Below are 15,639 nucleotides of genomic sequence, written 5' to 3'. Positions count from 1 at the left end.
TCTACTATTTAAACTAACACTGTAAACATGTAACTTTTATCTATGGTAATCCTGTTTCATGAAGATTCTAAATGCTAAAGAATTCCTTGAAAGGAAAAAGAATATTTAAAGTGTAAAAATGTTTTGATATCCATTATTATGAGTTTTGAAGTGGCAAATGACTTTGATTTGTTATCAACATTTAATAAACATTTTTCAAATGTTGATAATAGCCACCTGATGTGTATCATTGAAATATTTTTTTAAAATATATTATTTGTATGTCTCAAAATTATGAGATATCTTGGGTTAGAATTGTTTCAGATCAGATCAGATCAGATCAGTCTCTCAGTCATGTCCGACTCTTTGCGACCCCATGAATCACAGCACGCCAGGCCTCCCTGTCCATCACCAACTCCTGGAGTTCACCCAGACTCACGTCCATCGAGTCGGTGATGCCATCCAGCCATCTCACCCTCTGTCACCCCCTTCTCCTCTTGCCCCCAATCCCTCCCAGCATCAGAGTCTTTTCCAATCAGTCAACGCTTCGCATGAGGTGGCCAAAGTATTGGAGTTTCAGCTTTAGCATCATTCCTTCCAAAGAAATCCCAGGGCTGATCTCCTTCAGAGTGGACTGGTTGGATCTCCTTGCAGTCCAAGGGACTCTCAAGAGTCTTCTCCAACACCACAGTTCAAGAGCATCAATTCTTCGGCACTCAGCCTTCTTCACAGTTCAACTCTCACATCCATACATGACCACAGGAAAAACCCTAGCCTTGACTAGACGAAACTTTGTTGTCAAAGTAATGTCTCTGCTTTTGAATATGCCATCTAGGTTGGTCATAACTTTCCTTCCAAGGAGTAAGCGTCTTTTAATTTCATGGCTGCAATCACCATCTGCAGTGATTTTGGAGCCCCCCAAAATAAAGTCTGACATTGTTTCCACTGTTTCCCCATCTATTTCCCATGAATTGATGGGACCAGATGCCATGATCTTCGTTTTCTGAATGTTGAACTTTAAGCCAACTTTTTCACTCCCCTCTTTCACTTTCATCAAGAGGCTTTTGAGTTCCTCCTCTTCACTTTCTGCCATAAGAGTGGTGTCATCTGCATATCTGAGGTTATTGATATTTCTCCCGGCAATCTTGATTCCAGCTTGTGTTTCTTCCAGTCCAGCATTTCTCATGATGTACTCTGCATATAGGTTAAATTAACAGGGTGACAATATACAGCCTTGACGTACTCCTTTTCCTATTTGGAACCAGTCTGTTGTTCCATGTCCAGTTCTAACTGTTGCTTCCTGACCTGCATACAAATTTCTCAAGAGGCAGATCAGGCATGGATAAATCTGTTGCTCACTTCTAAAGATTTGACTGAATTCTCTTTGTCACATTTGAAGGTATTAGTCATTTAAGTTTTTTGCTTTTTTCAAAGTCTCCCTCTACTCCTATACCTGCTACTTTTTCATAGCAGCATCTCATGCCTCTGCTAGCCTCTTAACTTTATCTGAATTTTATTTGGGTTGTATATTCCTTTCTTAATTAAGTTTACCCTGGGTACTTCTTTACCTACCACCCCAAGTTTTCACCTTATGCTTAAGGCTCTCAGATCTTCTCGATTCTCTCCTCTGAACTCCAGAACCATATCATCAAAATGCTATTGGAAATCTCTACTAAGTTGTTCTACAAATACGTTAAACTCAGCTTATCTAAGTAAGACTTATCATTTTTCGTTTTCCTCTATTCCACCTGATCCCAGCCCCATGTTTCCCCACTAGTACTTGAATAGGCTGGGAACACAGACATCATCCTATAGATACTATCTTCCTTCTCAGATTATCTCCCACAGTATTCATCAAGGCTTATCAAGTGTCTCATTCAATATCAGTGCCAACCCCTTTCTATTTTAACTTCTCATATTCTATTAATAGGAGCTGGAAAATAACAAAGTTACATAATTCTAGACTCTCTGCTGCTGCTGCAGCTGCTAAATCGCTTCAGTCGTGTCCGACTCTGTGCGACCCATAGACGGCAGCCCATCAGGCTCCCCCTGTCCCTGGGATTCTCCAGGCAAGAACACTGGAGTGGGTTGCCATTTCCTTCTCCAATGCATGAAAGTGAAAAGTGAAAGTGAAGTCACTCAGTCATGTCCGACTCTAGCGACTCCATGGACTGCAGCCTACCAGGCTCCTCTGTCCATGGGATTTTCTAGGCAAAAGTACTGGAGTGGGGTGCCATCGCCTTCTCCATCTAGACTCTCTAGGGAATAGATAAGCGAGAAGATGCAGTGGTCAAACTCAACAAGCATTGTATGTTCTGTTGAACTGTGGTGGTTCCATCTGATTTTTTTTGACAGCTGAAGCAGACTCCCTAACATTCAAATTCCCAAGGGAATGAAGAGTGATTACACATTTCTTCTGCGTTGCCTTCAATTTCCATAGTCTGGCATTCAAGACTCTCCCAGATCAGCTCATCTACCTTTATTTTCTTTTTGTCCTTCTATTACTCTGTATTACAGACAGACAGAACTGTTTTTATTGTTCATACTTAAATCATAATTTCATGTGGTTAAGTATCTATTCCAAATTTTCTTCCCATATGGAGCTGTAACCTCACCCCCACAAATGTAGTCTTACTGTTCCTGGATTGCTTCAATTCTGTCACTTCTCTTATCATTTTATACACTGGAATTCATCTATTTACAGGATGGTTTTTCTCTTCTATAATTTCTTAAGAAATAGTTTATATTTTCTCTGTATCCCTACATCTTTTAGTTTTGGGAATTTGAATATTTAAATATTCTGGATGAATAAATGGTTTTTATTAAAAATTACTGAAGTATGAATGTAATTATTGACCAAGACTTTATATTGTGGTAAAATAACCTAAAATTTGCTATTTTTTGACTGTACAGTTTAATTGCACTAAGTATATTCATGTTATTGTGTAGCTATTAGCACCATCCATCTCTGGGACTTTTTCATTTCTCTAGATGGAAACTTTCTACCTGTTAAATCAAAACTTTCCATTTCACAATAACTAGCCCCTGCCCTGGGGAACCACCCTTCTACATTCTGCCTCCATGAATTTGACTACCCTAGATTCTTCATGTAAGTAAAATCACACAATATTTGTCCTTTTGTAACTGTTTGTTTCATTTTAGCGTAGTATCCTTAAGGTTCATCCAGGTTAAGAATTGAAACGAGTTGCCAGTCCAGGTTCGATACACGATACTGGATGCTTGGGGCTAGTACACTGGGACGACCCAGAGGGATGGTATGGGGAGGGAGGAGGGAGGAGGGTTCAGGATGGGGAACACATGTATACCTGTGGTGGATTCATTTTGATATTTGGCAAAACTAATACAATTATGTAAAGTTTAAAAATAAAATAAAATTTAAAAAAATAAAAAAAAAGAATTTCATTCTTTTTAAAAATTGTATAGTTTTTCATTGTATGTTTATACCAACATTTTGTTTATCCTTCATCCATCAATGTGCACTTGGGTTGCTTCCATGTTTTGGCTGTTGTGAATATGCTTCTTTGAATATGAGTGTACACATATCTGTTCAAGTCCTTGCTTTCAGTTATCTTGGACGCATACCCAGAAGTGGATTGCTCGATCATATGACAGTTCTATGTTTAACTTTTGAAGGAACTGCTCTACTTTTTTCATTGTGCCTGTACTGTACAATTTTAAATTTCCACAAGCAGTACTCTCATTTCTCCACATCCTTGCCAATACTCCTTATTTTCTTCTTCTTCTTCTTCTTTTTTTTTTTGATAACAGCCCTTGTTTTCAGTAAGTATGAAGTAGTATAACCTTGTAGTTTTGATTACATTGCCCTCATAATTAAGGATGTTGAGCACCTTTTCATGTGCCCATTGCCCATTTTTATGTCTTCCTTAGAAAAATGTGTATTCAAGTCCTTTGCCTTATTTGTTAATAGAGTTGTTTATTTGTTTTTGTTGTTGTTGAGTTATAGAAGTTCTTCTATACATTCTAGATATTAATCCTTTATCAGATATATGATTTGAAAATACTTTCCATTTTATGGATTGCCTTTTCACTCTGTTGATAGTGTCCTTTGGTGCACGAAAATTGCAATTTTGATAAAATCCAATTTATCTACATTTCATTTTTTGTCTATGAGTTTGGTGTCATATGTAAGAAATCATTGCCAAAACCAGTAGCATGAAGCTTTCCCCTTTTGTTTCTTGTAAGAGCTCTATAGTTCTATATCTTTGTTTAGGTCTCTGATCCATTTTGAGTTCATTTTTTGATTGTGCTTGAAGGTAAGGGTCTAACTTCTTTTTTCTGTATGTGGATATCCAGTTTTCTCAAAGAAAAAAGAAAAAAACTATTGAAAAGACTATTCTTTCTCCATTGGATGCTCTTGGCACCCTTGTTGAAAATCATTTGAGCATACATTTGAGGGCTTATTTCAAGGCTCAATATTCTATTCTCTTTGTCAACATGTCTCTCATTAAGCTGGTACCACACTGTTTGATTACTTTGTAGTAAGTTTTGAAATCAGGAGATGTGAGACCTCCAACTCTGTTGTATTTCAAGGTTACTTTAACTATTTGGGATACTTTGAGATTTCAGATGAATTTTAGCTGTCAGCCAAATTTCTTATCTTCCCTTTGCTTGAAAATAAAGTCACTCAGTCATGCCCAACTCTTTGCAACCCTGTGGACTATACAGTCCATGGAATTCTCCAGGCCAGAATATTGGAATGGTAGCCTTTTCCTTCTCCAGGGGATCATCCCAACCCAGGGATCAAACCCAGGTCTCCCTCATTGCAGGTGGATCCTTTACCAGCTGAGCCACCAGGGAAGTCCAAGATTACTGGATAGGTTGCCTATCCCTTCTCCAGGGGGTCTTCCCAACCCAGGAATTGAACCAGAGTCTCCCACATTGCAGGTGGATTCTTTACCAGCTGAGCTACCAGGGAAGCTTAGTTACACAAATATCGAGAAGAATAAAAACAATTAGTATTCCATCAATTTTTAGTGTCAAAGAACTTGAATATTTTTGGATATTAATAATACACAAACCATTAGAATACAAAGAAGACGATGTTATATAATGGAAACAACCTTGGAATAGCAGTTGAGAAGTTCTGAGATTTTGGTTATAACTTCTAACTACCTTTGTGGTCTTCAGGAAGCTATTTAATCCATCTGGGCCCCAGTTTCTTTTTTCTCATAGTGAGATCATTGAAACTGATTATCTCTAAGATGTGCTCTAACTCAGATTTGTATGAAAAATAAAATCTTTGGAAACTCTGCAAGATAGTGTTTTAGTTCCTTTCCCTGCCTACTCCTAGCTAATATTATGCTTATGAAAAGCAGTCTTTCTGTCCATCAAATGTATATTATGTGTATCTCTTCCTCTGGCAGAGGGAAATCTCTCTTGTGAATTCCGTTCATGCTCATGTTTGTTAATGTTCCATCAATCAGGAGATTGATGAGGTGGAAGTTTAACAAAGGATGAAAGACAAGTTGTACCCAGGTGTGCAGAAAGGAGTAAGTTGCATAAACAAGAAAAATCACAAGAGGTTTAGCACCAGAGGCAAACAAGAATGAGAGGCCAGTCAAGGAAAGGAGGTGGGAAGCCTGTGGAACTGAAAAGTTTGGCACTGGACTGCTGGAAACTGGGGCAGTAGAGGATACTTTTATTTAGGTATCTGAACTAGAACTAGGACTACCCACTTCTTTAGTTGCCTGGGGACCTAGAGATATAGAAACCGAGAAAAAGAGCTATTCCTGAAGTGTTGAAAGGGAAGAGGGAAGCATAGAAACAGGATGCAATTAGAAAGAAGAGGTAACATAGCATGCACTAGCCAAAGGCAATTTAACAGATGGCAAGATGTGTAAGATGCTTATTGTGATGCTGGCCAGTAACTCCGTTTCCCCAGTGACTTAGTGGTAAAGAATCCGCCTGCAATGCAGGAGGCACAAGAGACACGGGTTTGATCCCTGGGTCAGGAAGATCCCCCGGAGAAGGAAATGGCAACCCACTTCAGTATTCTTGCCTGGAAAATTCCATGGACAGAGGAACCTGGCCGAGCTACAGTCCGTGGGGTTGCAAAGAGGCAGACATGACTGAACATGTACTTACCAAATACTCAGTAAAGTCCCCTAAGCTCATGAATGCTTTTGTATGAGAAACATTTTGGTGCCTGGGAAATCCCATAGACAGAGGAGCCTGGTGTGCTACAGTCCATGGGGTTGCAAAAGAGTCAGATGAGGCTTAGTGACTAAACAACAATAGCAATCTGACAAAGGGCTATCTTTCATGCCAGCATTCATGTAGCCTGATGCAAAGGCAACCCTTGGGGATTCAAGAGCCTGGAGAATGTTAGACCATCAGACGTCTCCAGAACTTTGGGGAAGGCTTTGGAAACTTATAACTTCAGGAGCTAGTGAAGAGAAAGGGTACAAGGTGATATTGGAATACCTGTGAAACAGAAAAGAGAGAAATTCCCTGTTGAACAGGCTGATTTCAGTGAGATATACAAAAACGGTTGATTTTGTTTTCCTCCAACCGCTGCCTTCAAATTTGTCCTGTGGAATCTGCCTGCCTTTTCCCTGGACAGTATCACAGTCTTATTTTGTATTTTTTTCCCCCACTAAAAATAGTCTTATAGTTAATTCAAATTCACTTTTAGTTTTTAAGAGTCCGGTCCAGTCTAAATCAAACCCTTGTTCTAATGTGCATTTATTATCACCAGATAAGGTCTCAAGTTACATTTGAGGTAGGAAAATGTGACTCTGTTTTGTTGTTTATTTTATATTCTTTTGAATAAGAAGAACAGTAGCTAAAACTTGAGTGCTAAACTTTGCATTCTATATGCATGTACATTTATTCTTTGTAATAAACTTACTGTTGCCTCCCTCATGTAAATGAGGGAACTGAGACTTAGAAGGGGAAGTCTCTTTCTCAAAGGTCTTATTTTCATTGTTTCTTCCCCTGAATCTTTCCCATCAAGGCAGCATTTTACACGTATCACTTAGATTTCATTTTTAAACTTTCACTCCATCAATTCTGGCCCATTGAGATCCTTCCAGTGTTTCTGTCATCCCGCCTCTTTCTCCTAGCTCGTGAAGGCTGCCAGTGAATAAAACCTTCCCTGTCATCATCCCCGTTGTTGATAAAAAGGTTGAACAGATTGGTACCAAGAGCAGAGCCTGAGGTCCTCTGCCAGAGAACACTCCTCATGTTGTATCCATTTATCCATCAACATTCTATGAGTGCTGTTGACTTACAGGTTGTGAATTAACTCTCATTTAGCCCATTAAGAAAAATCTGGTCCACAGATTTTATCAAATTCTTTCTCCTTCTGTAGTATAACACATCTATCTCAAAGATAATATGAGAAAAATTTGCTGTTCTATGGGCAGATGTGACGGTGGTGGAAAGAATACAGTATAAATATGAAGCCTCTGTAAACTATTATTTATAGGTTCACAAGGTGAAAATATCTTAAGGGGTCTCCCAATGTGCTTTTCTTACCATTACATTAATAATTATATCATTTATTCTATAAGTCCTCGTGCTTCTTAGTGACAAAACCTAGGGCCTGATGTTTAAATTTTCACAAAGTCAAAAGTCCTGGAAAAGTTCCCCTTATTGGAGCAAATATTTTCTTTTGTATTATTACCAAAAGATATTTAATAGAAGATACCGATGTTCATTTTATAACATAAAAGCTACAGGTGTGCTTGGAAAATCTCTACTTTCTTTTAACTAACCTAATATGGATCTATCTACATTGAATGCAATGAAATATCTCTTGAACATATTTTTATTTTTACCTTAACTTTTAAAGTTAATGAGTTCCATATGTTTACCACTTAACTGCCTAAAATAACTATTTTTGAATTTCTAAATAATTTTAGTTTTGAAAAATAAGGATAGCACAAAATTAAATACATATCTTCCCTGTAGTTCAAATGATAAAGAATCTTCCTGTAATGCAGGAGACCCAGATTCTATCTCTGGGTCGGGAAGATCCTCTGGAGATGGGAATGGCAGTCCACTCCAGTATTCTTGCCTGGAAGATTCCATGGACGGAGGAGCCTGGCAGGCTACAGTCCGTGAGATCGCAGAGTCAGACACGACTTAGCGACTATAACTACTGCTCCTAGTGTTTATACAGTGCCTTATCCATAGCAGATGCTCAATAATTACTTATGTAAAGAACTTTTGTATTATATGGAAATCTAGTCCATTTTCTTTTCTGTATTTTAAAATGTCTTTTTTTGAGTGTCTAGGAGTGCACATTTCTAGTCTTACTATTGGGAGAGAAGTTCATTTATGTAAGTTTTAGGATTTTGAATACTTTAATCATCTGTTTTTATCTTTCACTTTCTAAACTGGAGTCTCAGTTGTTCCCAATATACTCTTGTATGAGAGGTATATCCCATCCTTGCTCATTGCAGCTGTCCATTTCTGAACCTTTGACAGATTAGTTATATCTTTTCTGTTCCACACCTGATTAATCAGAATGTAAGCTTTCAGGTCTGAGTGACCATTATTGGTTGTCTTCAGGGCATCAAAACATTTTTCTCTGCTTTATTTCTGTCATTTATCCTGACATATCTTTTAAAAAATCTTTCTAACTATTATGCTGCTGCTGCTGCCAAGTTGCTTCAGTCGTGTCCGACTCTGTGCGACCCCATAGATGGCAGCCCACTAGGCTACCCCGTCTCTGGGATTCTCCAGGCACAAGAACACTGGAGTGGGTTGCCGTTTCCTTCTCCAGTGAATGAAAGTGAAAAGTGAAAGTGAAGTCGCTCAGTCATGTCCAACTCTTAGCGACCCCATGGACTGCAGACTACCAGGCTCCTCCGTCCATGGGATTTTCCATGCTGGTTCAGTTCTTTAGAATAAGTAAGTCCAGGTTCAATGCAGGATACAAGATGCTTAGGGCTGGTGCACTGGGATGACCCAGAGGGATGGTATGGGAGGGAGGTGGGAGCGGGATTCAGGATTGGGAACATGTGTACACCCGTGGTGGGTTCATGTTGATGTATGGCAAAACCAATACAATATTGTAAAGTAATTAGCCTCTAATTAAAATAAATAAAATTAAATTAAAAAAAAGAATAAGTAAGTCATTAATATTATCTAAATACTAACTTTTCTGTTCCAAATGAATTCCATTTTTTCTTGTTCTTCACCCAGTGATAAGATTTGGCCACAATTAGCCAGGACTACTAGTCTTTTACATCATTAAAAACTCTTGCTTCTATCACCTTCACACTTTTCTTTTTCTGAGTAAAAGAATATCTTTTTATAGATTCTATCCTGTCTGTTAACAGTCTCAAAAGCCTCTTTCTCTTTTCTTGAAGCCTAACCACTTCAGACATATGTGTATATGTTTGTCCCAGTAAAGCTTCAGAAAAAAATTTTAATGGATAGAAATGGTAAAATACTAAAGTTCATATAAAGGGTGTGATGATGTTGATATGTATTATTTGTGTGATGGTGGTTCATTCGGTAAGTTGTGTCCAACTCATTGTGACCCCATGGACTCTAGCCCATTATGCACAAATTAAAGTATATTAGAAATGATTTAAAATTTGTTTCTAATGTTGCTTTCTGAAGGCAACAAAAATAGGAGACTTATTCATAAAACCAGAATTGAACACTCTATGCAGTTCTGTCATCCTTTAAAATTTTCAGATAAAAGAGACTTTGAGGCTGGCCTCACACCTTCACCTAAGATTTCTCTGGAGTTTTCATCACTTATCCTAAGAAGCTCTTGTTCAGCAAATTAATTTTCAGAATGTTATTAAATTTAGATTACTAGTTTCTTAGATTTGGTTTGAGATCTCTGAGGGGAAAACTCCAGAGCGTCACCATTAGCTACCCAATGCATAACGTCTGCTTTCAAAACAATGAGCAGGGAAATGTGACCCCGTGCTTGGGAATTGAAATCTTGCCAATTGCACTGAAGTGTTACATTCATTATGTCATACCACACACATCTGATAAGGGAAGACATAATGCTGTTGGATAGGCTCTTGTATACAAGAACTCTCTAGGTCAAGTAAAGGGCTGTTTTTCATTTAATAACTGAACTATGCAGGTGCTAATTTGGACCATATGTAGGACAATGCAGAAATATGTTACTCTGCAGTGGAATGGTAGCATGTGTGTGAGTTGATAGCAAGGGGGGGGTTTGATTAATTAAGGTGACTATGCTCTGGTTAATTTAAACCGTGGAAATCAATTAACGTAACTTTGTAAAAACATAAAGCTTGCAGAAAACTGTCATAACGCTGAAATTTTTTCTGTTCCTTCTCTTCATACACCCTGACTTTTTGAAGCTCCCTGTGGACCAGTTCATCTGAGAGAAACATATTGGACACTGGGAAAGGCCAAATGAGAACTGAGGCAGCAATTGACTCCCTCATTACATATGCCTGCCATGGGATCTACATAGTGTATCTGGCACAAGAAATACGGAGTGATTCAGGTTCTTAATATTTTTCATCTTCTTGTGGGAACTAAGTTAGAAGAAAGGGCCCCAGAGGTAACATGCTAAAAACCATTTTCAAGATTTAATTGCAAATTTGTACTAACCAACCAATACGTAGATATAACCTATGTATTGAGGATTAAGTAAATCCATGAGAACTTTGATGAAAATTTCGTTTGAATGCTAACCCCTAAGAGGACTTTTTAGGTTGCTGACCTATCCAGTGAAAGCCATGTTTCACAACCTTCTGCCCTCCAGTTGCTCATACGCCTCTCTAACATTTTTATATTTTCTTCTTGTTCGCTCCTTTTTTGAGATTCTGTTATAAAATCCTCTTATTTTCATTACATGTATTGTGTGCTCAGTTGCTCAGTTGTGTCTGACTCTTTGCGATCCCATGGATTATAGCCTGCCAGGCTCCTCTGCGCTTTGGATTTTCCAGGCAAGGATACTGTCGCGGGTTGCCATTTCCTATTCCAGGGGAATCTTCCCGACCCAGGATCAAACCTGCATCTCTTGCATCTCCTGCATTGACAGGCAGATTCTTTACTACTAGTGCCACCTGGGAAGCCCTGTTACATATATTATTCTCCTACTAAAATCATCATTAGAGATGAGTAATATTTTGGTTCATTATGATCATACAAAGGCTTGTGAAGAAAAATTTTTATTACCCTACTGGGTACAGAAATGCTGCCCCCCAGGAGGAAAAGGGGGATGGTGGGATAAACTGGGAGGTTGGGACTGATATATATATATATGTGTTGCTGCTGCTAAGTTGCTTGTCATGTCCGACTCTGTGTGACCCCAGAGATGGCAGCCTACCAGGCTCTTCTGTCCCTGGGATTCTCCAGGCAAGAACACTGGAGTGGGTTGCCATTTCCTTCTCCAATGCATGAGAGTGAAAAGTGAAAGTGAAGTCGCTCAGTCATGTCCAGCTCTTTGCGATCCCATGGACTGCAGCCCACCAGGCTCCTCTGTCCATGGGATTTTCCAGGCAAGAGTACTGGAGTGGGGTGCCATTGCCTTCTCCGATATATGTGTATGTATGTACATATATATACACATATGTATGTCTATATATATATACACATACATACATATATATATGTATATATACACTATTGATACTATGTGTAAAATAGGTAACTAATGAGAACCTACTGTACAGCACAGGAAACTCTATGTTCTGTGGTGACCTAAACGGGAAGGAAATTCAAAAAAGAGGGGATATATTTAAACATATAGCTGATTCACTTTGCTGTACAGAAGAAACTAGCACAACATTGTAAAGCAACTCTACCCCAATAAAAAAAGAACTGCTGCCCTGGTTCTCACTGTTTCATGGGTTTTCATTGCTATTGCACAATGATAGGATTTATTGAGCAGTGGTAGCACTTAGATGCCATTCTTAATTCTGAGAAAAAAAGATTTCCAGAGAATACAATTATTGATCATATCTTTGGCACTTTATCAGGATATGAACTTTCCTGAGCCTAGATTTCTACTGTGATGTGAAGCATCTGTCCTGCGAAATGAAAGCATGGACTAAATTTCCTCCAAAGATGCGTGTAAAACTGATATCCACCCTCCAGTGTAGTGATTGGTAGACCATGTGCATGGTATAACATTTTTGTTTTTCCCTTTATACTTACAACAGAAATCCCCTGAGTTATCTGCCTTACAGACATGTTCCTATTTCTCTAGAACTTTCTAACTGAACTTATCACCTCTAAAACACCCACACCCATCAGTTTCATCAATCTCTATAAAACGTACTTTGCAAACGTTACCCCTTCTCCTTAGAAAACCCTCTTGCCTCTAAAATAAATCCTGAAACCCAAGTTTCAAGAGAATCAAGTCATTACGCCATCTGGCCTAACTTACCAGTCCACTTTCTCTCCTGCTACCCTCGAGCAAGGGTGACCCATCACCGGACTTCTGAAACTATTTGGTCAGCTCTTCTCTAATCTGTGCTTGCCCAATTCCATTTCCCTGGAATGTGCCCCTCCCTCCACTCTATTTATTAAACCTCGATATTTCACATTCTTATCTCAAACTCCAGCTCTACCACCCATGATGTCCTCAGCCTCAGAACTCTTGAAATTAGTTATGTAGAATCTCAGAAGTTGCATACCTAAAGGGAGCTTTATAAGTGACCTGTCTGAATAAACTCATTTCAGTAAGAAAACTGAGAGCCATGGAAGATAAAATTAACAGCTTGCTATTGCAAAAAGCTTAAAAAATACACAGAGAAAGGTTTCATCCCTGGGGAGAGGAGGAAATCACAACTGTAAATTCTTTGAGATCGGGATTTGCGTCTTATACTTGTCACCTAGCAAGTATGAAACGGGTGCTTCGTAGATAATTTGATGATGACATCCTGAGAAGCTTTACATGATAGAATACGGTGGGCAGTTTTAATCATCCAAAGTAAAGGCTACGTAGAAAACATAGAGGACTGGCTTCCATCATTAGAAACGCTGCAACAAAAATAATTTGTAAAAATTATTCATTCATCTCAGCAGATTAGTGCTATCAAAAACAGCTATTAGTAGCTATCAAAAACAGCTGCATTTAATCATAATGGAAGCTAGTGCTAATACTTACTATTTATACATAAAAATGATTTTAAAAACTTCTATTTTAAAGTTTGTTATGAATAAAATTGTCACTGCCCTAACAATTGTGGTGTTTCTGCCTCACCACTTAATATTGGAAATACAACCGTTGAGTTCTGAAAGTCACACATGGAGTACATTCTTTGGAATCTTCTTTGTTTGATCACTGCTGAACAACATGCAAAGCTTTGTATTTTTTCACCTGAATAAATAGTGCCCTGCATTTCACCCTTTGAGGTCAATACATATGTGTCACAAGACAGGCGTTCTTCAGCTCTTTTCCTGCAGATTCTAATGAAAAGCAAAACCTCAGCACTCATACCACCTGACTGAGAGTGGAAGGGCCTGTGTTTCTTATTCTTATTTTGCAAGGCAAGATGGTGATCTCCACTAGTTTTATATATGGTGATGTTTTCTCACTAGAAAAGAACTGTATGTATCTATATGCCTCTCTCAATTTTGTTTATCTACCAACATAGCTTTAAAGCAGATGACTTGTCAAATACTCTGAATATTTGAATTTCATTGTAATTTGCAATAACTGGTGTGCAAAAGAGTTGCCAATATCTGCATATTATTTGTGAATTTAATGATTACTTGTCAGGATAATTAATGTTCAATTGATATCTTGAATTCTAACTTGGCAGTAGCCCTTTAAAAAGTTTCAGCTTTCATTAGAAATCATTTCTTTATTATTTATAAATGTTAATTGTGGGTAGAAAACTTGTTTACTATTTTAAAGAAATCTCAGATTATCTATACCATGTATTTAGTTGAAAGTGTTTGTTTTGGGCCTGTCTTGAATGTGACACTTTTAAAATAACATTAAAAAAAAACTACTGTGATTTAATTGTGCATAACAAATGTATGATCAGAGAAGGCAATGGCACCCCACTCTAGTACTCTTGCCTGGAAAATCCCATGGATGGAGGAGCCTGGTAGGCTGCAGTCCATGGGGTCGCTAAGAGTCGGATACAACTGAGTGACTTCACTTTCACTTTTCACTTTCACACAATGGAGAAGGAAATGGCAACCCACTCCAGTGTTCTTGCCTGGAGAATCCCAGGGACGGTGGAGCCTGGTGGGCTGCCGTCTATGGGGTCGCACAGAGTCGGACACGACTGAAGTTGACTTAGCAGCAGTAGCAGCAACAAATGTATGATAAGTTTTAGAGTCCAAAGCGGAAACAAAAACTTCATTTTCATAGCTTCAATGAGTCTCCATAACTTGACCTTTTTTTTAGACACAGGGACCAGGTTTGGGCAGCTGAAATTGTGCTATTGGTTACTGGATATTTAAGGTTTGCTAACAAATACTATACGCTCTGTAGTATTTGGAAATGTCTCATAGTAGCATCATTAGACAAACCAAGTTTTCATTTAGATGTGATGAGAGCCAAGTACATATGAATGTGCACATGGTTTTCTTATTTGGGCGCAGGGAAATATTTCTATAGTACATTCACACCTCACCATTCATGTGGGGAAATATTTGATGTGTTGTTAATTAATAGTGTGGACTAGTCTGGATAATCTTATCTATATTAGAAAACTGATTTTATTAGCAGATCTTACCAATTAAGTCTAGTAATAATATATGGACTGCTAGAAACTTCTTGGTTTTTTTGTTTGTTTGTTTGTTTTTTAAATACAGGCTATGGAATCTAACTGCTTAGGGTTGAGTCCTCAGTACTTACCTGCTATGTGATCTAAAGGAGCTTATTCTCTGAGCCTCACCTGGAAATGAGGATAAGAGGATTCTTATCCCATGAGGATTCACCTCATGGGGTGAGTTTAAATGAAGTAATGCATGTATGAGGCCTGGCACTCAATAAATGGTTCAGTTCAGTTCAAAAATTAAAAAAAAATAAATTAAAAAATAAATAAATAAATACCTAGATTTTCCCCACTACTTTATTCCAGGGGCAGCTTCCTCACATGTCTTGAGGTCCAATTGCCATTCTTGGCAGATACCATCACTACCCAGATGGAGCAACCTGTGTTCTGTGAGTGCATGCTAAGTTGCTTTAGTCATGTCCAGCTCATCTGGACTGCAGCTCACCAGGCTCCTCTGTCATGGTATTCTCCGGGCAAGAATACTGGAGTGGGTTGCTATGCCCTCCTCCAAGGTATCTTCCTGATCCAGAGATCAAACCCACACTTCTTATATATCCTGCATTGGCAGGCAGAATCTTTATGACTAATGTCACCTGGGAAGCCCAACCTGTGTTCTATCCATCTGCATATTCTTTTTAAAATGAAAATCTGGCCCAGATGGAAATGAGCATCTGCATAAATTTTGTTTGTATTACTCCCCACCACCAAATCCTCAAATGATCTCCTCCTTTAATAGGCTAGAGTTGACTGTATCAGAAATTGGCCAATGTAAACCATATCATTATCATCTTAAATGCTATGAAAACTTGGACATAGACAAATCAAAGCCTCATATATGTAGACTTTTTAAAATTATAGAAGAACAATTTGATTCACTATGTCTTAAAGTTACTAATTTCAATGTTATTTGTTTGTTTATTGAGTCATT

General features: G+C 38.3%; 1 protein-coding gene across 8 annotated transcripts in view; it reads left to right on the top strand.

Annotated features, from left to right (window-relative positions):
- CFAP299 (cilia and flagella associated protein 299) overlaps nucleotides 1-15,639 on the top strand; it is a 717,854-nt gene that overhangs the window by 391,674 nt on the left and 310,541 nt on the right. For 2 of the 8 annotated variants that reach the window (XM_086407564.1, XM_086407558.1), the window contains exon 4: nucleotides 10,323-10,823. The exons of the other annotated variants lie outside the window; for them this stretch is intronic. In XM_086407564.1, the coding sequence (XP_086263690.1) occupies nucleotides 10,323-10,346 (24 nt within the window). In that variant the 3' untranslated portion in view covers nucleotides 10,347-10,823. Of the gene's footprint in view, nucleotides 1-10,322; nucleotides 10,824-15,639 lie in introns of those variants that run through there. 8 annotated transcript variants of the gene reach the window in all.

Source organism: Bos grunniens, chromosome 6 (genome assembly GCF_055505025.1).
Source record: "Bos grunniens cultivar Pamir isolate PY7600 chromosome 6, Bosgru_T2T1.0, whole genome shotgun sequence".
Classification (NCBI taxonomy): Eukaryota; Metazoa; Chordata; class Mammalia; order Artiodactyla; family Bovidae; genus Bos; species Bos grunniens.
Note: the sequence above shows the minus strand (reverse complement) of the source record. Positions and strands in the feature narration are given on the sequence as shown.